The 25,557-nt window shown below is 53.0% G+C and overlaps 7 protein-coding genes across 7 annotated transcripts; 3 read left to right on the forward strand and 4 right to left on the reverse strand.

The window, feature by feature from the left end:
* Positions 1–2,720: 2,720 nt before the first annotated feature.
* SCP_0112630 (hypothetical protein) lies at positions 2,721–5,039 on the reverse strand (the record flags this gene model as incomplete). Its single annotated transcript, XM_027753490.1, has 2 exons — positions 2,721–3,626; positions 3,681–5,039. 2 exons carry the CDS (start codon positions 5,037–5,039, stop codon positions 2,721–2,723), a joined length of 2,265 nt encoding a protein of 754 aa, XP_027609291.1.
* Positions 5,040–5,563: 524 nt separating this feature from the next.
* SCP_0112640 (hypothetical protein) lies at positions 5,564–10,010 on the reverse strand (the record flags this gene model as incomplete). Its single annotated transcript, XM_027753491.1, has 6 exons — positions 5,564–7,099; positions 7,147–7,683; positions 7,738–7,941; positions 7,998–8,134; positions 8,189–8,385; positions 8,437–10,010. The coding sequence occupies 6 exons, from the start codon at positions 10,008–10,010 to the stop codon at positions 5,564–5,566; spliced, it is 4,185 nt and encodes a 1,394-aa protein (XP_027609292.1).
* Positions 10,011–10,766: 756 nt separating this feature from the next.
* On the forward strand, positions 10,767–11,204 carry SCP_0112650 (hypothetical protein; the record flags this gene model as incomplete). The annotated part of the gene is made up of 1 exon (XM_027753492.1): positions 10,767–11,204. The coding sequence occupies one exon, from the start codon at positions 10,767–10,769 to the stop codon at positions 11,202–11,204; it is 438 nt and encodes a 145-aa protein (XP_027609293.1).
* Positions 11,205–11,485: 281 nt separating this feature from the next.
* Positions 11,486–13,557, reverse strand: SCP_0112660 (Pescadillo homolog; the record flags this gene model as incomplete). The annotated part of the gene is made up of 5 exons (XM_027753493.1): positions 11,486–11,554; positions 11,608–12,774; positions 12,826–13,087; positions 13,142–13,385; positions 13,437–13,557. 5 exons carry the CDS (start codon positions 13,555–13,557, stop codon positions 11,486–11,488), a joined length of 1,863 nt encoding a protein of 620 aa, XP_027609294.1.
* Positions 13,558–13,706: 149 nt separating this feature from the next.
* SCP_0112670 (Small nuclear ribonucleoprotein Sm D2) lies at positions 13,707–14,314 on the forward strand (the record flags this gene model as incomplete). The annotated part of the gene is made up of 6 exons (XM_027753494.1): positions 13,707–13,711; positions 13,771–13,963; positions 14,018–14,038; positions 14,089–14,165; positions 14,223–14,242; positions 14,295–14,314. 6 exons carry the CDS (start codon positions 13,707–13,709, stop codon positions 14,312–14,314), a joined length of 336 nt encoding a protein of 111 aa, XP_027609295.1.
* A 306-nt stretch (positions 14,315–14,620) lies between these two features.
* SCP_0112680 (RdRP-domain-containing protein) lies at positions 14,621–18,398 on the reverse strand (the record flags this gene model as incomplete). Its single annotated transcript, XM_027753495.1, has 4 exons — positions 14,621–14,627; positions 14,685–15,547; positions 15,604–15,800; positions 15,857–18,398. 4 exons carry the CDS (start codon positions 18,396–18,398, stop codon positions 14,621–14,623), a joined length of 3,609 nt encoding a protein of 1,202 aa, XP_027609296.1.
* A 1,359-nt stretch (positions 18,399–19,757) lies between these two features.
* SCP_0112690 (hypothetical protein) lies at positions 19,758–24,039 on the forward strand (the record flags this gene model as incomplete). The annotated part of the gene is made up of 10 exons (XM_027753496.1): positions 19,758–20,011; positions 20,066–20,143; positions 20,194–20,219; positions 20,277–20,443; positions 20,500–20,695; positions 20,753–20,785; positions 20,860–21,789; positions 21,878–22,714; positions 22,772–22,980; positions 23,038–24,039. 10 exons carry the CDS (start codon positions 19,758–19,760, stop codon positions 24,037–24,039), a joined length of 3,732 nt encoding a protein of 1,243 aa, XP_027609297.1.
* Between the last annotated feature and the right edge of the window lie 1,518 nt (positions 24,040–25,557).

Raw genomic sequence — 25,557 nt, forward strand, 5'->3', positions numbered from 1 at the left:
GGTAAGGATTTCGGACTATGATTTATGGACTTCGTTGCGGGGAACGTACTAAGCTATGTATCATATATATCGCACTGTTCAACTAACGGTCCCTTCCTCTACTCGTGCCTAGGATCCACCGTGACCTATGTACCGCAGGACGAGATGTTGGGGACTGTGTGTACGTTTACACTAGCAGTCTGTTACATGCGCATTTGTGGACGTCTTGGGAACCACTTCTACCACTAATCCAACAGGTGAGGACAAGCGCGCTGCGACCAGATATATGAGAGTGCAGACTTGCAACTGAGCACCGCCATACTGACTTAGATGGTAGATCAAGACTATTTGCAAATGATCTACAGGGTCGAGCACATCTCTCTGGTGAGTCGAATAAACCTCAGTCACTTCACACCTAGGTCGCATATCTCAATATTAAATTTTAGATATACAGACTAGGCAAACTTCTCCTACGCCAGTGCATTACTGTGACAAGACTCGCGATGAGACCGGGAGTTGAAAAGGCCCTCTACAATTCCTCGAGGACCTGCGCACAGTGCTCTTTCGTCTCCTCCGAGACGTTGGGGTTAGAGATCGCCGCCTGAAGGAACCTTCGGTGAGCTACACTTGTACGTTAAGCATGATGCAGCATACCTTGTGGCCGATGGCAACGTTGGAGTCACGAGCCCGTCGCTGGCCTCCATCTCCTCGAGTCTGTGCGATGTACGCTCTTTCTCCTCCTCGGAGTTGTTGGGGTTAGAAATGGCAGCCTCTGTATTGGACCAGTGAGCAACCTCAGCGAACTCAGCGACCACGCGTTGGTGCTTATTGAGGCCACGCGCAACCTAGGTGAGCCTCGTGTGAGCTCAACAATGGCAATGTCTCGGACACGGGTTACCTACGTTTGCTGGGTTAGCGGATGCCATTAGTGATGTCAAGGTTGTTAACGAGTTGAGTAGGTGAGTTTCTTCGAAGACTGTAAGAACTTAGCTCTTAGATGCGAAACTCGCCCGGGTTTATATGTCTGCTGGGTTGCTCGAGTGGTGACTGGGTTGTTTTTTTTCTGCTTGGAGTGCGCCACGCAACCGCTGAGGTGACCCCAACTTTGAGCCGCAACGGACGTCAGAACGATGTCACTCGAGCCTAGTCCATGTGGTGCTTTGCACTTTCTGGTGCACCGTTTTTCTCGGATCGGCAATTCGTTACATTCCGCAGAGCCACTGCTTGACTCGCGTGGACGCTGTCAGAGATGCTATTTAATTTTCACCTATGACTTTCAGCAGATCTTAAGTTGTAGGCTCGCTGCTGACATCGGGCGGCCAGCTAGTTGTTTGTGGTCAGTATAGATGAAGTTCTGCACCCCTCGAGTGATATCCTGTATTCTGAGTGACTCGTTGACTTGCAGAAGTGCCCTCGGACTATTGTGGCAGATCGACAGACGTACTAGGTTCTCAGTGGTAGCAATATTGGCTGAATGACGTTCAGATCCTCTACAGCACTTACCTACTTCCATGCAGCAGTTGACGATATTGTTGCGATGACAAATTCCACTCAGGCAGTCCGGCTAAGCATATCAACTCTGAGATCATCCGTAGTGGGTGTACCAGAAGGGTAGGTGACCTGCCGGATATGGCATTCCCACTGAGGCTGGGTGCTGTGGTTACACATTGATTTTTTTCCGAACAGCTTTTAGCTTCTTCATATGCTTGTTTGACATCACATATGCATTATTTATGACAGGTTTCTTTCTGAGGACATGCGAATGTGTGCACGGATGGACGTCTGAGATGCTACGCAGACTTCGTTATTTTGATAATATTTTGAGCCACGACTTGTATCTGAGGCTGGATGCTGTGGTTACACATTGATTTTTTTCCGAACAGCTTTTAGCTTCTTCATATGCTTGTTTGACATCACATATGCATTATTTATGACAGGTTTCTTTCTGCGGACATGCGAATGTGTGCACGGATGGACGTCTGAGATGCTACGCAGACTTCGTTATTTTGATAATATTTTTGAGCCACGACTTGTATCTCCTGTGGCGAGGGCGACACCCGAGACGCACACATCAAGCAGATCGAGGTAGGGCCACACTGAGGTACGTCTCCCGTTACGCGTTACAAACAACAAATAGTCCGTTGATTGTCATGAAGGCGCCCCATCCAATAACGGTGAGAAGGCGAAGCAGCACTGTAGTGATCTTCTCGGAGACATGTAATTCACTTTCCGTAAGTCGACAGCAGCACATCAATTTCTGTTTGAGTGTCGTACTCTCCGTCGATAGAAACCAGTCCAGATACAGCGTTGGAACGATTGGCATTGGTTAGAGAGCATTAAATCCCTAACGGTGTCTTGTGACACCGAAGCCCTGCACAAATGTAGTGCATCAACAAAGCGCATAGCAAGTGAAGTTACAAACGACAGGACAGGACATGTAGCGACTTGCGCGATGATTACGCAAAAACTAGTAGATGAGTAATTACATTGTTATCAAATACCACTGTGGAAATAAATATTGCGGGTCTAAGGTTGCATTGTGAATCATGATGGAACAAATACGCGCCACCGGACGTTAGCGGTTTTCTATAAATTGGGACTGTGAGGTGAAAAGTGGGGGGAGAGCATCGCACAGATGACGCTCAAGGGCGCATACACCGACGCTGCGTCGCGCTTAGTTGCAGGTGGGCACGTCCTTCGGGTTACCAAAGCTTGCCGTCGGGATAGCCATAGGGCATTCGTCACTTCATCTTGCGCAGCTGCTGGATAACGTCCCGCATGTCCATCTCCTTCACGACGTTCTGCCCCGGGCGCCCGATCCGGAACGGACCCTTCGGCACCTCTGCGGCAACCTCGACGGTCGTCGAGAGCTTGCGCGCGTGGGCCACCTCGGGATGGGTGCGTTCGGGTATGTGATATGGCGGGAGCATTGCGGTCGCCAAGTCGATCTCCGCTGGATATGCGGGAGTTTGTGGCCTCCTCGCGTGGGAGCCCTCGCCCATGCCGTATGAGGGCATCGCTGGGAGGGCTTCCGCGAGATCCTTGGGCGCGACGCCGAAGAAACGCGAGAGCTTCGCGGCGCGCAGCCGGCGGGTGCGGAAGTCGGGGGAAGGTTCATGGGAGGGGCTGGGAGGCCGTTCCTCGGGTGTTGGAACTGGCAGCTGTGGAGGGGCCCAGACGAACAGGTTGGAGAAGGGTGGTGGAGTTGCTGGTGATTGAGGCTGAAACTGGCGTGCTGGAGCGGTGAGAGGAGTGTGAGAGTTGACAGATTGTGCGGGAGGGTCGGAGGAGATGGTGGAGAGAGAGAGCGATTGGACGCTGGCTCCCGGGTCCGTTGACGGTGGGAGAGACTGCGAAGGAGACTCTCGTTCCGCTGTGGTTGGTCCTGGCGGCAGCACAATAGCATCATGCAGAGTTAGCGCATCTGGCCTATGACTAGGAACAGGTGACATAGGCTCTGAAGCTGTGGACATCGAGTCGCGCACATGCGCCTGCGCCACGGACATGGTGTCGCTCACGAAGGTGGTACGCGAATCGCGACTCCTCGACGTCATGCTGATAACCACGGAGGCAATGTCATCTGCAGACGCCGTCGCCTGCGTATTTGTGATTTGGTAAAGTGTCGCAGGAGGAGTGTCGCCAAATAGCTGCACGGACATTATCAACGCATTCTGATACAAGACGGAGGAAACAACACCCACCTGCACCATCTTCCGTGTCCTTTTGACAGCCATCGCCCGTTGCTTGTCACTCATTGGCTCACCAAGCCCCAACTCATCCGAATTCCTGGCATCGCCGGCCTGCGCATCTAGTTCACTTTCCTCTTGCACCACGTTGGCAGCAAGCCAAGCAGAACGCGTCTTCTTCAACGTCGCGCGCCCTGGCCTGGACGACTCCGAGTTATTGCCAGGTGATCCCGGACTCCTGAGCGGTGCGGGCACGACCATATCGGCAAACGCGCGCAAATCGAGACTGAGTCGTCGCTTGGCATCTGTCCGGCCGCTGCCCTTACCGCGACGTAATGACGTGGTGCGGCATGGAAGCGCGTTGCTGTCTAAGATCGGACTGACCGTCGGCAGAGCTGAAACTGGCGGAGTTGGTGTCGCGGAGGAGGGGGACGGGGGACGTGGCGCTGGAGACGCGGCGCGGAGCAGGACGTCTGGGGGCACAGAATCGCCGAGGTGCCGCGTAAGCTTCGCCGCGCGAGTCGGTTGTAGTTGCTCAGAGCCAGGCACGAGAACGGACGATGCTGTCGAATTGCGCCTGCTCTTGCACGGCCGAGGCGAACTGTCACGTACGTGTGCGGCAGTGGGAATATCAACGATTGGTGTTTCAATCTCGATGTCAAGGACCACAGAAGGCGCAAGCGATTCGGAGTACAATGGACTGCTAGACTCGGAATGTGAACCGTCAGGCAAAGAGAACACAATTGGGGACAGAGGGGAATGCTTGGGATGCGAAACGGCGGTGGGAATTGCGAGAGAAGGTCGCATCGATGCCATTGAACGAATACGCTGCACAGAAGTGGCACGCACTGTTAGGGTGCCGGGTGTGTCGAGTGTTGGTAGATGGCCAAGCGTCGCGCTACGTTTCAGACTCTGCCGTGAGGGAAAGCCTAACTTCGTCGGCGAAGGCAGCGGCGAATTGGACTTTGACGAGACTGGGTCCTCCGATATGGTTTCGATATGGGTGTCGCTTTCCGAGAAGGACTCGTCGATGCCGACCGCGACGGGTACCTCCCCGAGCACACGACTGAGCTTTCTGACCTTCCGCATAAACTTCATCTTGTCAGATGGCGCAAACGCGTTAGTAGTTGGGGGTACAGCGGGCTCGGAGGGTGCAACGCAAGTAGGAATAGCAAGGAGTGGCGTATGAGATGAGTAAGAAGATACTGAACCAGACGGCGGACGAGTACGGGTTGGCGGAGACGAGATTAGACTGGCCTCATTATCTTTTGATAAACGACCTTTCTTGTCATGACAAGGGCCTGCCTGCTTGGAGGACGAAGAGAGACTGAGAGAAAGAGAAAAGTTCCTGCGAGTCCGCTTGGGATGAACCATTCCCGCTGTGGCGGGCTGATGCGTCGCTTGAGGGAAATATTGACCGATTGATGGGGAAAGGTTTCAGCGTGGCTGCAAGATCCACAAAGTGGGATATATCGCAGATATATCCCTTCCTGAGCTGCGAGGAAAATCCAGCACTGAGAGAGAAAAAGGCCCAAGAAAAGACGGCACAAGTGAGGAGCGCCGATCTCGCAGCCGCAAACTGATAGCCTCGTGTCTTGAAAGTTTCCTAGCAACCAAACATCTTACTTGCCTTTTCTGGCCCGTGCACTCCCGTTGGCGCTTCTGTGCCTGCCCGCCTTGGCTGCAGACACGCGCCTGACGTTCACGATGTTCCACCTCCTCCGAATCTTTGACCTTGCCATCTACGGGATACATACACCATAACTCATAGGTACTAGTGAATGTATAATGCGACTAATCTATCTGTAATGCGATCATGCAAAGAGAGCAACAAACGACGAATATGTAAATGCTATACACTGCATGAAAACTTGTGAGAGTGCCCAGCATGACAGTACTCAAAGATCCAGCATCGCAACAGTGTCCACCGTCGACTCTGTCCGATCGAACGGATTCCGGGGTTTCTGCACTGGTGACGACGGCGTAGTATCCGTCCCCTCCGAGATCTCACTGCCACTGTAGCCCTGTTTTCCGAACAGCACGGAAATCCGCAAGTCGGGCGGCAGTCTCACCAGAGACACACGTTTGGCTGCCCGCGTCTTGTTCCAATCCTCTGCCTGCTCCTCCGAGATCTCCGGTGCTGTGTAGAACTTTTCGTGTGTGGTCTCCGAATCGCGTCCCGCGCTTTCCGTCGAACCCTGCGGGGCGAGCGGAGACGCATGTGGGCGTTCCGAAACGTCAGGAAACGGATATGAGCCGTTCGACAGCCTCGGGCTCGTGCCGTCGATAGGTGAAGCTTTCGGGGAATCGAACAAGGTCGACGCGCGCGGACGCGCAGAGTCAATCGTCTTGGCAGACCCAGAGGCCTCGCCGGACCATTCCCTGTTGGACAATGCAGAGTGGAAGGACTCCTCAAAGGACGAATCTAGCCCCGACGAAGTCTTCGACGCGGATATCGTGCTAGGAATACTCATGGGGGAGGACACGAGCGGTGAATCTGTGTCGTTGAGGTACACAGAAAACGTCATTCGGGGCAACACCGGCGCACGCTGGCTTTCCAGCTTCTGCGTAGCGGCCCGCATCGCAATCTTTCGCGTCCACTGCCAGTTGCGCTCGTCCGCCCTCAGATCGTCCGACAGGACATCCCGATAGCACATCAACTTTTCAAGGTTCAGTCGCACTTGCATGATCCGCTTTGCTGCTCCTTGAACAGCGAGCTGCACCCGATCGCGCGTCGCGCGCTGGAACGGCGTAAGCACCCCCAAGTTGCGCACAAAACGCATGTCAGTGTCGAGCTGCGTCTGTGCGTGGGAAATGCTAGTTTCAAGCTCCTTCAGCTTGGATCGAATAATCTCCGACCGCTTTGAGCCCCGAGAGCCCTCGCCGTTCTCCGAAAGCGGTGACATCGGCGGCGAGTTTAGAGTCGACTCCAAGCTGTAGGCTCGCGGCCGACCTGGTGGAGTCACGCTCAAACCATCAAGCGAACGCCAGCGATTCGTCGCAAGCTCCGTCTTCACCTGGTCGAACGTCGCCTTGAACAGCCGGGACGTGTTCTCTATCGGAGTTGTGACCGGTTCCGATTCCGTTGTCTGCGCCGACGTTGGGGACGTGGAAAGCCATCCTCCTGCAGACGCGAAGTCTCGAGGAGAATTACTGGCATCTTCCGGCGTGTTCGCGCACCACGTTCGGATCCGCGGAGACTGATGTGGGCTCGCACGATGCTGAAGATCCCGCATGTGCGAGGCCGCAGCAGCGATGCCCGTCAGTTCAATATCCCTGCTAGACATTCCGAGCGCCCGCATGCGGACACCGGCTGTCCTGAACGCGCTCGCGTAGTTGATGCGGGAAATCCACTCGTTCATCTCCTTCTCGTCTGGCGCCTGCATGAGGAAGTGTCGGCCGTCTGAAATAACGAGCCGGAACGTGTAACGGTGCTGCAGCGAGCGTTAGCACACGCGCGTTGAAGAGACAGAGTACGTGCCTGGGTGTAGGACCTGTCATAGACAGCAACAGCGTCCTTGACCGTCAAAAACTCGTCCGGGTGAGGCGCAGCTGCCTGAGGAAACACCGCACGACCAACGGACGGGTCTATCTGTGCCCGCAGGGACGCGACGAATGACACGTCGCGAAAGAAAAGCAGCTGGGACCCAGTCAGCAGGACGCTCCACTCGCGCCATTTGCGGTTCATGGCGCGCCGGCCGCCGTCTATCGTATCCTCCTTGCGGAGCAGCAGAGCGACCTTTGTCACCTTCAGCGACCACGTTTCACCCTGAGGTGGTAACGCAGTTATCGGTAGCGAACTTTGGAAGATCGGACCTGGTCCGCCGGGCGTGCTCAAGCCGAACCATGGCGACGAAAGATAGCGGTTCTCCATAACGCTCACCTCAACCACGCTAGCCATGACGAACACTCGGAGGAGCTCTTCTTCATCCCAGGGTCCTCCAGTGCCTTGATAGCCGTAGGGACTCTCGACTGGTACAAGCGAGTGCACGTTGATACGCAAGTCATCGAGGAGGTTCTGGTTGAGAGATGATCAACAGGAAGAAATTAAGACACAGCAGTATAAACTGACGCGCGCTATAAGGTAATATGGATCGATCTTCGAGTTCTTGCCTAGAAGAACAGTAGAGCTAGAACTGTTGTGACCTCCGGGTGATGAGGTGTTGAGGGTAGATGTTCGTCGCGCCGCTTCCGGGATCAAACCGCGTTGACCGTTTACATCAAGAGGATCCTCAATGAATATGAACGGCGCAAACACGATATTGTCGTAGAAACACTGCGAATCATGTATAAGCTACGTCGTCAATAACAACCAGGGCCACCAGCACTTACGTCCAGCACTTCCTGAGCGACACCAGGAAGGCGGGTGTTCTTCACGTAATCCTGCTTCGTCATCTTACGCTTATTCGACTTGTTGAACGCGTCAGTGTGAAGCATGATCAGACTGAACGCCAGTATGTACGGGTGGTCTGTTCCAACACGTTAGACACCCGTGCCGGCTATAGTACGCCACTATTGCATACCATCCGATGTGAACAGGTTCGGATTGCAGCGCACATATCTTGCAGCAAACGCTTCAATGACTCGGTCGATCTGCTGTGTTTCACGCGGTAGCCCAACGTCCATCAGCAGCTTGCGCAGAGCGACGTCCAAGGGATCACCAGCGAACTCAAACTGATCAATATAGGCGCGCAGCGCACTGGCATGGAATGCGTCTGGACTAGACAGACCAGTTCAGTTTAACGTCATCAGTATACGAGTAGACACGTACTTCGAAGCTAATACAATCGCAACCTCAGCTTTGCCGACTGCTTCCATGAGACGATGGAGATATATTTCAGGAGACTCCTCTTCAGAGCGAGGTCGAGGAATCTCAATTGAAGGTTTTGAGAAGGACTTCCTTGAGGAACCCGGGCTGGATGTGGGAGATGCAGTTGCGAGGTCACTGAACATGTTGGGGCCAAGTGCTGGAGCACTTGAAGATGTGGAAGGAGAAGGAGTGGAAGAGCCAAAAAGGCTGACGGACAGGCGATGCAGCAAAGGAGGGTTTGTCGACGAGCGAGGTCGCGCAAGCGCAGCTCGCGTGCGTACAGGAGCCGGCTCCTCAATTCGGGAGAGAGGAACCGGTACGGGAGGGGGTGAAGATGTGACGACTTGCGGAATATCTCCAAAGATCGTCGAACGGCGAGGCCTCGCGGACGAATCCGCCGTTTGAGGACGCCTAGGACGACGAAATGCGGATTTAGAACTTCCTGGACTCGAGGGCAAATTCGAGGGAACAGATGGGGGGTCATCACTGGCTTCGCCCTTGAGTGAAGACGAGCCTGTCCGTTCTGAATGTCGTCGATGTAGTGGCGGCGGCTGCGGGGAAGGTGGTATCGACGTATCGACATAAAATGGTGACACGGGCTGCAACATCGGCAGAGAGGGACCTGAAGACTGATCGTAAACTGCGGGCACGATCGCCGGCGGTGCAAGGTGGGTGTCGTTACGTCGACGCGACCAGAACGAGCTCTTGCGTGACAATGGCTTTGCAGGCCGCACCGTCTGCCCAGGCGCCTCATCCTCGGACTCTCGCTGCTTCTCTTTCCCCTTCTCGTTGGATACCAAGTGTAATGGCCCGACCGAGAGACCTCGCGAGCGCATACGTTCCCCTACAATGGCCGTCGATGCCTCCGAAGACGATTCAGAGTCTACCTGGAAGCTCTTGGCACGTCTTATCGTAGATTGCAATGCTCTGGACTGTAAAGGCTGGGAAATTGGAGGTGGTGGTACGAACGTGATCATGTTCTCCTCCGAAGACGATGAGGACGCGGAGATGCCGTTGGGCATAACGTGCGGCAGGCCGAGCCCCAACGCGGCGCGAGCGAGTGCGATAGAAGACGATTCCCCGGGCGACGGCGACCCTCGCCTGATGAGAGACGGTCCAGAGAGGTCACTGCCCCTCCTCACCTGCAACGTTCCGTCGATGCCAGTATCCACTTGAGCGGTCTCGTGCATCGCAGTCCGCGTATCCTCCGCAGGAGTGGGAGGCAACTCCTTGTCCCTGAGTAGAACACTGTGCTGTGCTGGCGAATGGAGGACGCCCAATTCATCGGACGAGACTCCGGCCATGGGTTGCGAACCGACCGCAGGTGGATTGGCCGGAAAGCAGCGTCGTCTCCAAAGAGGCAGGGAGAAGAAATGAGTGGTTGTGTGCGTGGTGGTTGTGACAACATGAGTCGTCGTCGTCGTCGCGAAGACGGGATCGTGGTGGCCGTTTGACTCGTAAGGCGGGGGCGGGGGTGGGGTCGACTCAATGCGAGTACGTGGAGAGCCCTTATTGCGCGCGAAGATCCCGACCATACCGCGCCGGCGGTATGTCAGAGAGGCGCAGAGGATGTGTTCGAGCAAGAGCAGCCAGGACAGAAAGAGCCTCGTCGTCGTCTGCCAGTGGCGGTCGTCGCTGGAAAAGGCAATTGACGTTGGTACTAGTAGCTCATCCTCACGACAAGTATTTTCTCTAGTACTACGCTGGCACTATATTAGTACAAATACGTACTGACCGTCACTCGTAGCAAAGCTCAATCGTCTCCTAGACCCGACGAGGAGAAGTTCTGTGCTAATAAAATTTGGCCCGGAACGCACGCCACTGTCGCCAGCGGCCAAGGTTACGTAATCGCATTTGTGGTAGTGCTCGCGCGACTGACACAGTATGTTTCCATTTGCACCTATTGTTTCTAAGCCACGAAGCCACGTTCGGACAGGAACTTTCATTGTTCCAACGATTGTTATTCAGCCTGTAGGGACCCACTGGACAAAGATGCTGTGACGGCGTTGTGGAGCAGATTCCGTACGGCCAGGCCTTTGTTCAGCACCTCCTGGTCGATTGGAGTTAAATACAGCCGTGGCATGCTTCTTTCTCTGTACAACCTTTCCATCTTTTCACCTGGGGCAGAGCGTCGGTCTGCCTCCGTAGGTGAGTCCGCCGGCAGACCTTCTGCGTCTGTTTGTACTGATCCGAGACCGTGGGCGTCTTACCTGCGCTCTCTTTTCACTGCGACCAGGTATGTCTCATGACGTCATGATTGCTGCAGGATCTCATCTGTCTGATCTACAGCGATGACTTCCAGCTTACAAGTCACTCAGGTCTGGCGTGGTACTGATTCCGAAGGAAATATCCTACCCCTTCATTGGGCTCTCGTCGTTCCCACCTCAGGTCCAGACAGCGATCCTGTTGGCAATCTCTACAATGCTGCCGGGAACATTGATACGTTTCACTATGAGGAGCTGACGAACGTTTCGTTGAAGAATATCAACTGGCGCGGATCTCTCGTCGTCTGCAACTTTCCAACAGACGCGCTGCATGTTGTGGAATCGATTCTGCGCCGGACCCCCGTCGTACGCCATGATTATGGTTGGAATTGCCAGAATTGGGTTTGGGCCTGTCTGCGACAGCTCAGGCGTTCCGGTTTTGACGTTAGGCCCAAGATCACTTGGGAGGGCCTTCGTGCCGAGATGTTCAAACTATTGGAAGCTTGGGAGGCTGGTGATATCTAACGTGTCAGGTCGCTGTGAGTATCTGCTACACATCATCGTGTACAGCAGAGTTTGAGTTTTTGTTTGCAGAATTTGTTCGTCGAGATGCTGTCAAGCGATGTTGACTAGGCGTCGCTGTGCTATGTCCTTGTACCATATGTTTGTATGCTCTCAGGTTATCTCACATTGCTATGAATCGCTTTTGAATGGTAAAACTCGTATCACTCGTTCGGAAAGCACATGCGAATGGCACCATACTGCGGTTTGCGAGACCCAGGATGAACATGACATGAGATCAAGTACTAATGTATCCTGTTCCGTTTCTTCCTCTCCTTCTCAATAGTTTGCTTCTTCTGCTCCAGAGTTTGTCGCTAAATTACGGACGTCAGTCGAGGGGGCCACTAACATAAGAGGGTAACTTTACCTCAGCCGCACGCTTCTTCTCTCCGTGTTTCATCCGCTCGTACAGCTTCCTCTGCTTGTTGCTCATCATCATCTTGTTCATGTCCTCTTCGCCTTCCGCAGCCTCCTTCACCTGCTTCGTTTTCTTCTGTGCCTTCTTCGCTTCTTTCTCGAAAGTCCCGTAGTCAACACCTGCGGCCTCCGCCTCCAGCTCCGCCGCCCTCAACGCAACCTCATCTTCTGCCACCGCCGCAGCCTTGAGAGCAACCTTTTCTGGTCGATCTTCATTAACTTTAGATTCGCCTTCATCGGCGTCCCCAGCTTCTTCAGCCTCCTCGGCATCTTCCATGTCCACATCTTCCCTGAGCCCAACCGTAGGATCATATGCTCCCGCATGCTCGCCAAACGGACTGAGATGGGGAGGGAGCGTTTTCCCCTGCAAGTACGGCTCTTCCAGCAGGATCTTACCCGCATTGATGCAATCCGCGACCCACTGTGGCTGCACATACTTGCGCGACCGTCTTCGCTCCTTTTCAGCTTCTGTCTCGTCGGGCCTCTCTACTACGGGACGATCAATGATGACGTGAGTGATGGACTCGTCCGTCTCGTCGAACGGCGAGCCGCTCCCAGAGGACGCGGGCCACCCTATCCGGCCACCGAACGATCGCACGATGAACTCGAAGATAGGGCGCGAAGTTTCGCGCGACAGCCAAAACGTGCATGGGGCAAATAGTCTAGATGAAGTGGATTGTGGTAGGGCGGAGAGCGTCTTGAGGGTAGGTAGTGAGGTCGTCTCGTCGGTATGTGACGTTGACGGTTGCGGAATAAACTCCTCTTCGTCCTCCTCGGGCACCGCAGAGTCCGTAGCCTCCATGTCAACATCGCCATCGCCATCTACGGCAGATGCAGTTCCAATGGTCTTGATGGTATGCCTGACATCCTTGCTCGAGACGCGTTTGCCGTTCACTTCGACCTCCTTGGCCTTGGGGGCTGCTAATGGTTGCACAGGTTTCGATTCCTGTAATTTGAATGCACCGACACCGGCACCGCTCTCGTCTTTTTCCACGTCTTGAGGAGGTGGATAGACGAGGCCGGCGTCTGTGTACAGCTTGAAGAAAACGAATCCTAGGAGAGTTTGGTATAACTCCAAGAACGTGAGCATGACGCGGACATCGACGTCTGTGGGAATCTGCAAGGACATCGTCAGTGCGAATCAAATGCTGTTACAACGACAAGATACATTTTGGGTAAACTGGTATGGCACAAGCCATGTTACTGTCTGGTCCAGAACCTCGGCTTGGTAGTATACGCCCTTTATTGATAGGAAAATCTTGCGTAGAGCGTGGGTGTGCATAACATATAGCTGCCATTCCGAGGCGAGACGAGAACAGTTCTCAATCAAGGAGGGTGAGACGCGCTCGTTCGAAGGAAGGGATGCAAATAGGAAAATCATGCAGAGGGCATCATCGATGTCCCGGACAGCGTCGATGAAAGTCGGATATCTGGAATAAATCTTCATTATATGATAACACCAGCGAATGTCCATGGAGACCTACCTCTCCTTAATGATATGGTCCAGACGATACACCGGCTTGTTCTCCTCTAGACTTTTGGCACTGCTCCATTCTCCTCTTCCCAATGCACGGGAAAGTTTTTTAGCAAACGCCTTATGCTCTCTCAGCTTTTTCAGCACGGGCTCGTGCGCAATATACGCAATGTCCTTGGTGTAGTAGAAAGAAGTAGGTGCCGACGAGCCCTTGTTTGCGCGCTTTCTACTCCGAGGTTCGCGAGGGAAGATACCTATTGGTTTTCAGTTTCCTTGACGAATGTCCCGGGTAGAATTGAACATACCCTTCAGGATACATAGTCGTCGGAAGTCAGCCAAGGAACATTGCAGTTTCTTCACTGCCGTCGAGCGGGTTATATATGCTTTGGCAGCACCCGCCTTTCCCTTCTGTTTCAAGCGGCCCATGGTATGGAGATGGTGCAGACAAGTTTCGAGTGTGGACGCAGCTTGCAGTCACCGATTGGCAGACTTTTTCGAAAGAGTGTACTGCACGGGCGCTAAACACCTTGTACTCTACACCCGTGTTCTGCAGACCTCACTCAACACAACGCAAAATGAGGCGAGATTTGCTGCTCTGGTCTATGCTTCTGCCGCTCATCTGTGTTGATAATTCTACAGCCAATATGTTCACGTACCCAAATCCGAGCTGGACGAGGCTCAGTTGCGTGCCCTCGAGGAACATGAGATTAGCCAGGGTCCACTCTCAGTGCTGCAACAAGCAGTGAGAAATCATACGCAAGTCCTCATTTCTCTACGAAACAACAAGAAACTGCTTGCTCGTGTGAAGGCATTTGACCGACACAGTAACATGGTACGTGAATGTCCATTAGTACTACATCGCGTGCACTGAAATGGTGCGCGACAGGTTCTCGAGAATGTCAAGGAGGCGAGTCGTCTCGCAGATCCATCGTTGGCAAATGTTGACGCTCGCTTTAGATGTGGACCGAGGTTCCCAAGGGCAAGAACAAAAAGCCGGTGAACAAGGATCGGTTCATCAGCAAAATGTTCTTGAGGTCAGTCATCTCATCTACCTGTCGGGGCTACTTTCACCGACACTGTTGAACCTCCAGGGGTGACTCAGTTATCCTGAGTGAGTTTATCGTCAAATCTTTCGAATAATATCACCCATGATGAACCCCCAGTTCTTCGCAACACTGCGTAAGCGTTTTCTGTGGCAGCAAACGGTTTGGTGCTCCTTGTGATTGCGCTACGGATGCGGGGCCTAGTGCCCTCGCGGTCCTTGCGCAGCATCCCCTGTGGAACTGGTGAAGAACTGTATTGTGAGTATGTATAAAGGTATTGTACATCGGTCAGTCGCAAGACCAGAGATATGTAGTACATTGCCACCAAGATCTGCGTTCAATTCGCTGTGTTGTGGCAGATGACAGTTAGATACAGGCCTGCGCTGATCATTCGCTCGTAAAAATTTCATCCAATGGAAGTGGTATCCCAACAGCGTGGTCCAGCATCAAGGTCTTCAGACACGTAGTATCAATATACGACATGGCCCATACGTGCGAAGTGGTGCTCACCTCAACAAATTCTTATCGGCGTCCTCGATGTTCCTTATTGCATCGAAAATCTCACCAAGAGCAATCCACGCGAAGCTGCGGGCACCGAAATAATTTGTTTCGATGAGAGCCACCTTGTACGCAATCCACGCTCTCTCCAACGACTCATCCGGTGTCATGTCTTCGTCTCCAGATATTTCCGCACGCATTCCATTGATAAGAACGCTGGTCTGCTCACGCATCTGTGACATCAAATCCTTGCGCTTGCGGGGCTGAGAACACTTCGCCACGATCGTTCCAATAACGGCCTCTTCTTCCGTGAGCATCGCTGAGCGAGTGTGAGAGAGTGTATTGTCGGTGCAAATCGCGCGCAGCTGCGAAACATATGAATGGAATAGCTCCCAGAGTCCGATTATCACATCGTCATTAAATGTGATGTCTTGCAGTGGGAGGAACTGTCCGACACGATCCTCGACGGCCAACCGAACATAGTCGTCAAGATGTGGTTCTTCAGAGTAGAATTCATCCAAGACGTAACGAGATGACTCCTCGTGGCTGTCCTCCAGATGTCGACGTTGAACACTGGACGCTCTTGCAACTGTTCTTAAGGCGGGGAGTTCAATGGCTCTGTATAGCTTGCCAATGGCGCGTCTGCTTTCGTAGAAGTCGGGAGTTTCCCTCGTGAGTGTCTCGGGTGCGTTCCAGTCAGGTTTTGCCTTGAACTTGAGCCTCGGGATATGCTCCAAAGGGACAGGCATGCCGCTCTTCGGATAGTCTACGGCATCGCTATGCAACTGCGCAAGTCGGAGACAGTCGAGGTCTAGGATCCCCTTTGGACTCTGGTCTGCAATTATAAGCCAGTTGATGGCGATGATCCCTAAGGTCTGACGGACGCGTTAGGTCAGACAATGACAGACGCCCGGCTAGAATGAAAACTAACGTCACTGTTGATATACTCCGCAACAAATTCCGCCACATCGTGCATTGTGCTTTCATGGTCGTTCAGTTTTTTCTTGGCTGGATCATAATCGGCAGCGTGATATGTTTTCTGCGGCAACAGTGATCGCATTGTGGTAACATTGTAGACGTCCCCATCAAGATCACCTCCACCCAGGCAGGACGGCAAAGGCCGTGCACCTAGTACGGAGACTTAGGGGCCTAGAAAAAGACCACATCTATAGCAACGGGCTCACCTTTGATGGAAAAAACAACGCTGTTTCGCAAAGACTCCTTCTCGAAGGGAGATCCTGGAGGCGGTCTACCGATGGCACGGACAAGCTGAACGTCACCTGGATGAATTGTCGGTGATCGTGAAATCAATGTGGGACCTTCTAGATAGATAAGTCCAGAGTGATCTTGAGAGTCAATGCAAGCGAATATCTCTCCCTCCTTCAAGAATCCATGGACATCAGCGACGCCAACCAACGTCCACCCATCGGGAACAGGGATTCTGGCGTGATGTTTGAGCTCTCGCAGGACATGATTGACAGCAAAGTCCATCATTTGCTGCCAAAACACGTCCTCAGAGAGAGGTCCAACACCAAGTCTGTGCAGGCTGAGCATTGTAGAGGTGAGTCGGTACGAGGTCCCAAGACCATGCGCTTCCAGCAATCGCCCTGCGCGCTCCAACGAAAGTACGGAGCCTTCTGCATCACGCACGGCGTTATCCTGCAAGATTTTGAACACTTCGCAGGGTACTCCAAGGCCCTCCAGAATCATGATGAGTGGCCGGTTCAGGTAGTACCTCCCGGGCTTGTCAAATGCCCTTGCAATCTCGATGTCCAGAGATTGAGGGGCGTCGAACTTGATCATCGAATCCCTTAGGCAGACAACTCGGCCAGACAGTTTGTAATCGACGCTCAGCATTCCTTTCGATCCCATGAAGCGTATTTGAAAGGTGCGCGGATATGCTTTGTGGCGCCTACCTCGAGGGCGCTTAGCGCACAATTTGCCCCATATCGTACGAGCTAGCTCTGCAGAGATGGTACCAACACCATCGGTAAATGTCCACCGGCCGTCTGGATCCTGCACATCGTTGAGCACAAATACTTCATCTGCTTCAACCGATACAGAAGCATCCGTGGCGGTAAATGCTTGTGATATCCGGGCACCATAACGAGCAGGACAGTATATGAGTAGACGGTCGTAGGGTAAGTGGCGAAACGATCCTAGACTCCGGATAATGGTTGGCGCGTCGATGCGCCCACGCTTGGGATCCGTGAAGGGCTTCACAAACCAAACCGCATGCTCTTTTAGAGCGGATTGTGAATAAGCAAGAAAGCGGAAGGGGCGGCCTGCGATCGTGACGCCGTTTAATAACAAGTTCTTGATTGTGCGATCAACAAAAGCTCGCCCGTCGACTTCACGGTCAAATCGATGTTGAAGACGCGTTTCGTCAGCGAAACTGACCCGCACGAAGCTATCCTCGTTTCCTGGATATGTGCGCATGACGCGGTTTGATCTCTCCGGAAATGGGCCTTCGAGATACATGGTTGTGGGTGTCACGATCACATGAAGGCAATCAAAATTGTCCTCTGACGGCGGCGGCATGGGTGGTATGGGTTTGGAAAGGAACTCGCGAGACAGACGCGAGAATAAGATCTCCACCGACTCCTGAGACAACTCGGATTCTTCGCCATACCAGAACAACGTCTTGGCGTGCGAAGCGAAATCATGAAGAAACATCGCAGTAGATGATGCTCCCCTTTCCCTAACCATTAATTCGATGCTCTCCCGCAATCCCAAAAGCTCCTTCAAGTCAATGAAATGGGCACGCGCCAATGCTTCCACCTGGAATGCGACAGGCCAGACCAATCTTGATAACCAATCCGAGTAAGTACGGCGAACTTGGTCGGAGAATAGGCCACGGTATTGAATTGGATAGGAAGAATGATCGAATCTCGTATGCGTCATGCGACAGATAGAACGGAAATTATCCAGATCATTGGAAGCCTTGCAAACCAGTCGCATGGACAGTGAAGTAAAAGAGGCGACGCGGAGATGATCATCGTCAAAGGCACACCATCGCTGTCTGATCGGAACATTCTTCATTGACAAGAGGTTGCTCATCAGAGTCTCCAGGTCGGATGGCCTTGACTCGAATGCAGGAGGATGATTGAGAGAGAAAAACACCGTGGGGGCATGTGGATCATCCATGCTCGCAGAAAGCGAGAAGATCTGAGCCGTTCGGATGGAAATAAAGCGGGTGTTCGTGGAATCTGGAACTTCCACTCGAAACTCTTTCCTTTCCTGATTGAATATGAGGTGGGCCCCGACGCAGTGCTTCTCCCATTCGACCGAATATACACCATCGCGACACTCCCGTCCGAATTGGATGGTTCGAATAGACACACTTCTCGCATCCAACTCCTGGGCTCTTTCTTCCTTTTCCCGCAGGAGTCTTTGGTTAACGTACGGCAGACGGCAGATCATTTCTAGTACCTGAGCGTTTGGCTTGTTTCTGCTAGGCTGAAATGTAATTCTTGTACGGCCGATGGACTTCTTCGGCTGTGGACCTCCATACTCCTGTAAAAACTGCCAGCCAATATCTTCCGAAGGTAAAGTCATGGTACCCTGACGTAAGTGGTTTCGCCTGCCATGCTGAAAGATACGCGCCTCAAAATTGAGAACACCTGAAGAACGGGTAAAAGCAGGGCTATGTAAGACATCCGCTATCATATCTTTAAGATCATACTGGGTCACGGACGGCCCAATATTTTGCATAAATATTTCCATGGCGGTGTGAGGGTAGAGAATGATGATGGGGTCGAAGTTGAGAGCGATTGGGCGCGAAGAAAGTGGGAGTTATAAGCGGGAAACAAGGTTTCAAATCAAGCACTGCTTAAACGTAGAGCACGAGAAGACAGGAGGACATTGGTTGGAACCCGTCTCTGGGCTAGGCCTCATGCAAGGGGAAGATACCGTACTCTGTAGATGTTGGGATGAGACGAACTGCAGGTGTCAAGTCTGCAACGACGTACTATTTGGTGAAATTGTTCCACTAGTGCAAGTCCAATAGTCAGTGGGTTCAGCGTAGAAATCTGCCACTGATACCTGTTTATTATCCTATCCACCACGGAAATTTCAGCGTGTATACAGTGCACGTATGTGAGATCGTCGTGTACAGCGCCTGATTGTACGATAAGGAGCCAGAGGAGGTTTAGAAGTGCACTTTTGTGGGCTGCCTAGTTCACACGCAACAATTCAAGATTCTCCCTCAAGGAAGCTTAACTCGGCGAGAGCAGGCTATGTGCGCGCTCCATCCGAACTGAGCAAGCTGGAAGCTGAACCACATCGGAGTGTGGGCACCGTGACCAAATGTATACTTATCACGTGATCGCTTTGGCTTTCCGAGCCTGTCTGCACGAAGTCGACGACAAAAGTACCCTGACCTAACGTTGACAATACCTCGGTGAAGTCACGGTGGTCCCACTATAATCACACCAAGACGTACGTCCCACAAGGAAAGATAACCTCAAGTCGAGGGTGCACAGCCAGCTGTGTGGGAGGGTCATGCCTGAGCTATCGGCAAGGCGATAGTTGGTAGAATTTGTCTGAGCTCTCGGCGACCTGCCGCTAACTTGTCCTCGATTAAAGTCTGTAACGTCCCGGTCAATGAATAACGGACGAGAGCTTGTGAGTGAAAGTGCGAACCACGTCGCTGATATGTCTGTTTCTCTCGAATTCCCCACGAATCCAACGGACCGTCTCACTTCGTGTTTGAATGTCTGGAATGGCTGCAGGGCAATGTCAGATTGCTTGGCAGAGCGTGTTGGCGAAGGCGTTACATCGGGACGCACGGACGGCTTGACGATATAGATTGAGCACTCTTTGCCTCAGTATAAAATGTTTCAGAGTTGGACCCTGCGTGGCGAACGCCATCCCTGCATGTAGAGTTGGTATTGGGAGTCTGCTGACGTGAAAAAAATTGCAATGCAAGAAGTTCTGAGGACACAGTCAGCCGCCACAGTGAAGGTTCGGCCACAGGCAGTGTGGTGACCGGCCCGGGCGCTTCCTCCATGCGAAGTTTGAAGTCCGTGCCACAGGCGCTTTCAGTCTCCAGCGCTCTTCGTCTTCTAACTGTCACCTTAGGACATGGCCGCTGTGGATATCGAAACTCGCAAACCGGATGCGGAATCTTCACCACTACTGCAAAGCCTAGTGGTCGATGACCTTGTCGAAGGAGTCGCCGGAGTCGTCTTACAGGACCCGCAACCAGACACAGATGACAAAATAGACACTCCACCACGGCCACTTAGGGTTTACACTCGCTCGCAGGTTCTGTATCTGCACAAATCTCCTTTGGTTAAACCCCCGGATGGCATGCCTCCCTTGAAGGACTGGTTCGGGTGAGAATAGCGTGCTGCTCTTCACACCCGCATTGCTTACGCCTCATCGGCCAGAGATTGGAATGAGCAACAACTTACGACGAAGAAAGATTCAGAAAACACCAATGGCGCGACAAATGCTAGAGATAGACGGTGTGTTGCGACAGTTTTCTGTGTCGGTCAGAATACTCATGCCTCCATAGCTTTCGACGGGACCCGGAAGATACAGGTAAGCATGACTGCGTGCAGACAATGATCTCGTATATTCATGTTCTTCTCATGGTAGATGCTCCAACCAGACCCACATTCCGCACTGCGCTAACCCAGCCTTCACAAATGGGCAACTTTCGGCATCAATCACTCCGTACGACCGAGCGTGACAAGGATAAAGACTCGGAAAAGGAGCGGGAGCGGGACCTTAGGGACAAGGAAGGTCAGGAAAGACTGCGGAACGTGAGTGGAAATGCTGACGGCTGCACTGTGGCGTTGCGTTAACAGCCCGTATCCAGCTTTCTGACAAATATGATCGCGACCGCGGACTTGCTGCCACTAACTTGCGCAACAAAGAGAGAGACTCAGCTCCGCATTTGAATTCTGCGACATCAAGGCTTGGGCAGCCACAAGGATCTGTCGCTGCCCGCCGTGCTGAGGTAAGGGATACACCTAAAAGAAAGCTTGGAGAAAGCAGCGAGGACTGGAGGAGAGGTATGTCTACTTGCAACCTGTGAGGGTCGTGTCCCGTGTCATTAACTGGTTCTGCAGGACCTGATACGTCACGCACCACCAGAGACGACAGTAAGTTCTCCTTCGCCTTCAAAGGGTTCGGACGAACATCAGAGTGGCCACATGAATGATGATACTGTTTCCAGGACCTGACAATTCTCGAAGAGACCGTGAAAACCGTGATCGGCCTCGTTCTCGGGTACGTGAATCTTCCAGACCTAGACGCGAACCTTCTGCGGGTCGACGAGACCGGGACCGCGACGAACGGGACAGAGGTCGTGATCGCCGTGGTGATGGCGATCGTGACAAGGACAAGGATGACTATCCTCGGCGTGATCGCGACGACTATTCCCGCCGGGATTGGGATGACTTCCACAATCGTGACAGAGATCGGGACGACCATATCCAGCGAGACAATCGAGACAGGTATGATCACCCTCGTCAGAGAGACATCGACCGGGACCGAGACCTGGACGATGACCCAAGACGATGGAGGGATGATGGCAGACGAGACGAGAGGGTGGCCACTAGACGGGAGCGCGAAAGGTGGGATAGACATGACGAGCGTGACAGGGAACGTCCTGCTGCAGGTGACGACCGTGATACTCGCCCTAAGCGCGGGCCACGCGAGCGAAGAGGAGGTGCCGCTGACGACGGCAAGGAGAAAGACGAACGCAGAGAACGGGACAGGGACAGAGAAGCAGAGCCAGCATGGATGGAGACGTATATTCCAAGCACTTCAGGTGGAGGCATACTCGGAGGTAAACCTGTGGATGGCGAACTGGATGGCATCCAAGCCTGGAAGAAGGGGATGAAGGAGAAAGAGCGCAAGGAGAAGGAACTCCAGTCTAATGCCGACACAACGACGCACAAGACCGTGACGGATCCATCTGGCGATTCCACTCCTCCTATTTCCAATCCCATCGAAAATCAGCTTGACGAAATCCAACTCTTTAAGTTGATGATGAAAAGGGAGGCGGAGAAAAAGGAAGATAAACCAACAGTCACACAGAATAACTCCAATTCACCAGGAGGTGCTTTTAACGCTAACCAAGAACCGTCAACGGTTTCGAACGGTGCGCAATGCAACGGCCGCTTTTCCACCTACCTGCTAATGTTTCTCAAATGCCTGCTCACCTCCCGTCTCCTCGCTTTTACAAACAGATACTGCCAGTACTCCTCGCACATTGGAAGAGTCTGTTAAACAAGCGGCCATCGTGACAGGGAGCATCCATCACTCTTCTCAGCCGGATAAATCAGACGTATCCCCCTCAGAAGGGTCGCAGTCATTATTATCCGCCTTGATTTCCTCTGCATCAAATGAGTCGTCCCTGCGTGTTCCCAAGCCATCCACCCCGTCCTTAGATTTGGACAGGTCTAGGGTTCTACAGTCCCGTGTCGTAGCAATGTCCTCTTCTACGTCATCACCGTCTACCGCTCAATACACAGACATTCCACCAGTGGGTTTGTCGTCCTCGAATGCACCCACCACTTTCAATCCTCCACCTGGGTCTCGTCTCCTCGCATTCGGTTCTCGTGTATCAGCTGCTTCACCCGTCAACCCCGACTTCCTCCCGTCGAAGAGTCTCTCAACTCTTGACCCTATTGCCCAATTCGCTCCTCCAGGTGTTCCTCCTCTTGCTGCGCAGAAGGCAACGAACGTTTCTTCACTCGCTTCCGTAAATCCTTTACTCGCTGGCACAATGCACAGCGCGCCCGACGCTTTGTCCGCTGTGGGATCTGAAGGACCTCTTGGCGCTAGACTAGCACCCTCCGAGTCGTCACAAGTCATTAGGAGTTACTCGCCGCACGGTAATTTATCTCAAGCATCTCATCAGTTTGAAGATTTGCACGATATACCACCTGCCGCTGGGCAGATAAATGACACCCTTCGTCGTGCTTCGATTATGTCAGAACGAGCGACATATGGCATTTCCGAGAGCGGAACTCCATTTGTCGATTTGGGAGGTGGCCCACCTGTTGCAGCCAACATTCAAAGCGGTTCGTTCAATTCCAATGGAATTATGTCTAATGGCCCTACTTACGCTAGTGGTAAAGGGAGCCGATTTGCTAAATTTTTCGATTCCAAGACCAGAGAGGCACAAAGCATTCCTGCCAGGAAGGTACAGCCTGGAGCAGGCTTTGCCTCCTCTTCATCTCATCTGGGTACGAGAATGGAGCAGATGCACCTCAATGATACGTTAGGCAACGGTGGCGAATCAAGAACTATGGAAGACATTTTCGCCATGCTGCAGAACTCCTCCCAGGTCAGCAATCTTCCCGTTGAATCACGGTATGCAGACACTAACGGCGGAGAATTTTAGGGTCATCGTGTTTCACCGCAGATACCTCCTCCCGGCCGACTTGCCTCCGGAAGCCCCTTTGGGCAAGGTCACGCAGAGCTACATGCTCTCCAGCAGCAAATCCACCCACAGCAGCATTTCCCGTCTAACAATCACCTAGACTCACTGTACGACAGCCGCTTTGATGACAGGAACTTTGTTCCGGATGGAATGGTTCCTGGTCTTCGACCGGCCGTCCCGCGGTCCCGAAGCAGGGAGCCTACTGGAGTCCTCTTCAACGAGCAGCTTGACGACCCGTTACACTTCAACATGCAGCGTCTCCCTCCCCAGCGACACGTTGATCAGATGTATTCCGGTCCTGTACCCTCGTTGTACTCTCAGCAAGCAGGAATGCTGCGCAACGGTGGCATGCCGCTTCAGCAGGCACAATATCGTGGCGGCCCGTCTCCACTTTCGAACCAAACCACTCTCCAGGGACCTTCGCAGCGGTTACCTCAAGGGCTCGCAAATCTCGGTGGACGCCCGCCTCACGACCCATCACAATACCCGGGAGGACCTATGGGTGTTGGACTGCATGCTGGCTTGCAAGGCAGCTCGCCTGCGCAGCAGATCTACAATAACTTCACAGGAGGTGGTCTTGGGTACAATGGCAATCCACAGGTCCGCGGCCCTCCTGGTCCCCAGAGCACGCTTGGTGTGAACTCAATGGCCGGGATGGGTCTGCAGAACAATATGGAACTACGAACGCACACCCAAGCGCAGTTGCTGGGGATGAATGGAGGTGGTATGGGTGGGGGATTGAGAGGTTCGGGGTCAGGGTTTGGTCCCCAGCACGGACTTTCACAGATACCAGCGTCGCACGTCTCCATGCGCCAGCAACAACAGCAGCAGCAGCATATACCTCCTCACTTGGTGCCGCATATGCTACCTCTCCATCTGCAACAGCAGCAAGGGCTGTCTGGGGGTAATCCACAGGGCGCGCAGGACTTGATGGCCCTCTTGATGGGTGGTCACAGGGAATGAGCGTATTTGTCTTCGAGTCGTCCATCAGCTTTCTTCTGTCTCAGAACTGTGCATTTTCTTCGTCATTCAGTGTATCATATTCTTGACTCGACGGCATATTCACGTTCCTCGTGCACTGCTTGATCCTATATCCTTACTTGTTCGTCAGCGCGCAGGTATCCGTCACGGTGTATCTCCCTGGCACTGCACTCATAAGTCGAGCGCGGAGATGCAGAAGGCGTCCACTGTTGGTACCACTAGTACTGTGTATTTTATCGTGCATTATTGGACTCAAACGAGACACTGTTTGAGGTAAAGTACGACTTTCTCTTTGACGTGGCCGAACATAACGTCATGAGCCCCCTTTTGGTAATTTATACTCTTAGCCTCGCGTGACTGTGCCTCGGATATCGATGAGTGGCGGGCATTGCAGTGATTGTAATTGATGGCGGGGATACTTAGATGAATGGAACAGAAACCTTTCCAAGTCGAAGCCAATGCTCTACCAGACATCTTTTCGTGCTCGTCTGGCGCAGCTGGGCCGAGTTAACAAGTTTGCAGGCCAGGAGTCGCCTTTTGGAGTCTTGGCAGCCGAGGATCGATCTCATCTTGTAGATCTCGCATCGGAGATCTTGGATTTTTCAAAAATTACCCCTTGTGGACATTTCTTGACTTATCCCGCTAAAATACTCAACCTATCTCCAATTTGTCGTCATCAAACTTCCTGTCCCGGTTCAGCCTCTTCCACGAACTGCTCAGCTTACAGCTGCCGATGTTCTTGTTCTTGTGCTTCCATATACATCGTTGCTTTCCTGAGAGTGGGACGTTCGCTTCTCCTCGCGCAGTACAAGGTCTGTGAGAACAGGGAATCCTCGTTGCGATACCTGGCATACTCACTAGACATTCTCGCATGTCATCAACTCCAAGTGCTCCGAGGAGGGACAAAGTGTAGGTTTTCCGACGTTCAATGCCCTGTCAAGTGAGACAGCATCAGACTAATAGCAATATCCTCTGCGGGGCACCGTCTCCAGCGTCTTTTCCGGTTTTCACGAGGTCGCACTCCCACCGGCATACGACCCGCCCATACTTATGTGCTTCTTGTGGGTTTCTGTGACTGTTTAGAGCCTAAGTGATGTGAAAGACCGCTCGCGAAGGGTGGTTATTACTCCTTCTATTGCTTACTGGACAGATGTGAGTCCTCTATTGGTCCTCATTATATCTGATGAAGTCGTCACTGATGCAAGGCCCTTGATATGTATACCTTGACGTCGGGTAAGATGCGCTCGTTTGCTGGACGACCCGTGGACTATCCTGGCGTAAGTGCCCGGGAGCTACGGCTAGAAGCAAGCGATGGACGGTCTGAATCCCACCTCATGATGCACGGTCCCTGGCGGTGAGATGTGGAACGAACCTCCCAAGTACTGCTGGCTATCAGCGACGGTGCCGAGCGCAACAGGTCGTGTCGCAGGCGCTCGTCGGTCTTCTGAGCGCCACACTAGCATTCTTGTCGGCATTGCTCGTACTTCGGGTCACCTGCGG

The sequence above is a fragment of the Sparassis crispa genome (genome assembly GCF_003851025.1).
Source record: "Sparassis crispa DNA, contig_000000F, whole genome shotgun sequence".
Taxonomy (NCBI): Eukaryota; Fungi; Basidiomycota; class Agaricomycetes; order Polyporales; family Sparassidaceae; genus Sparassis; species Sparassis crispa.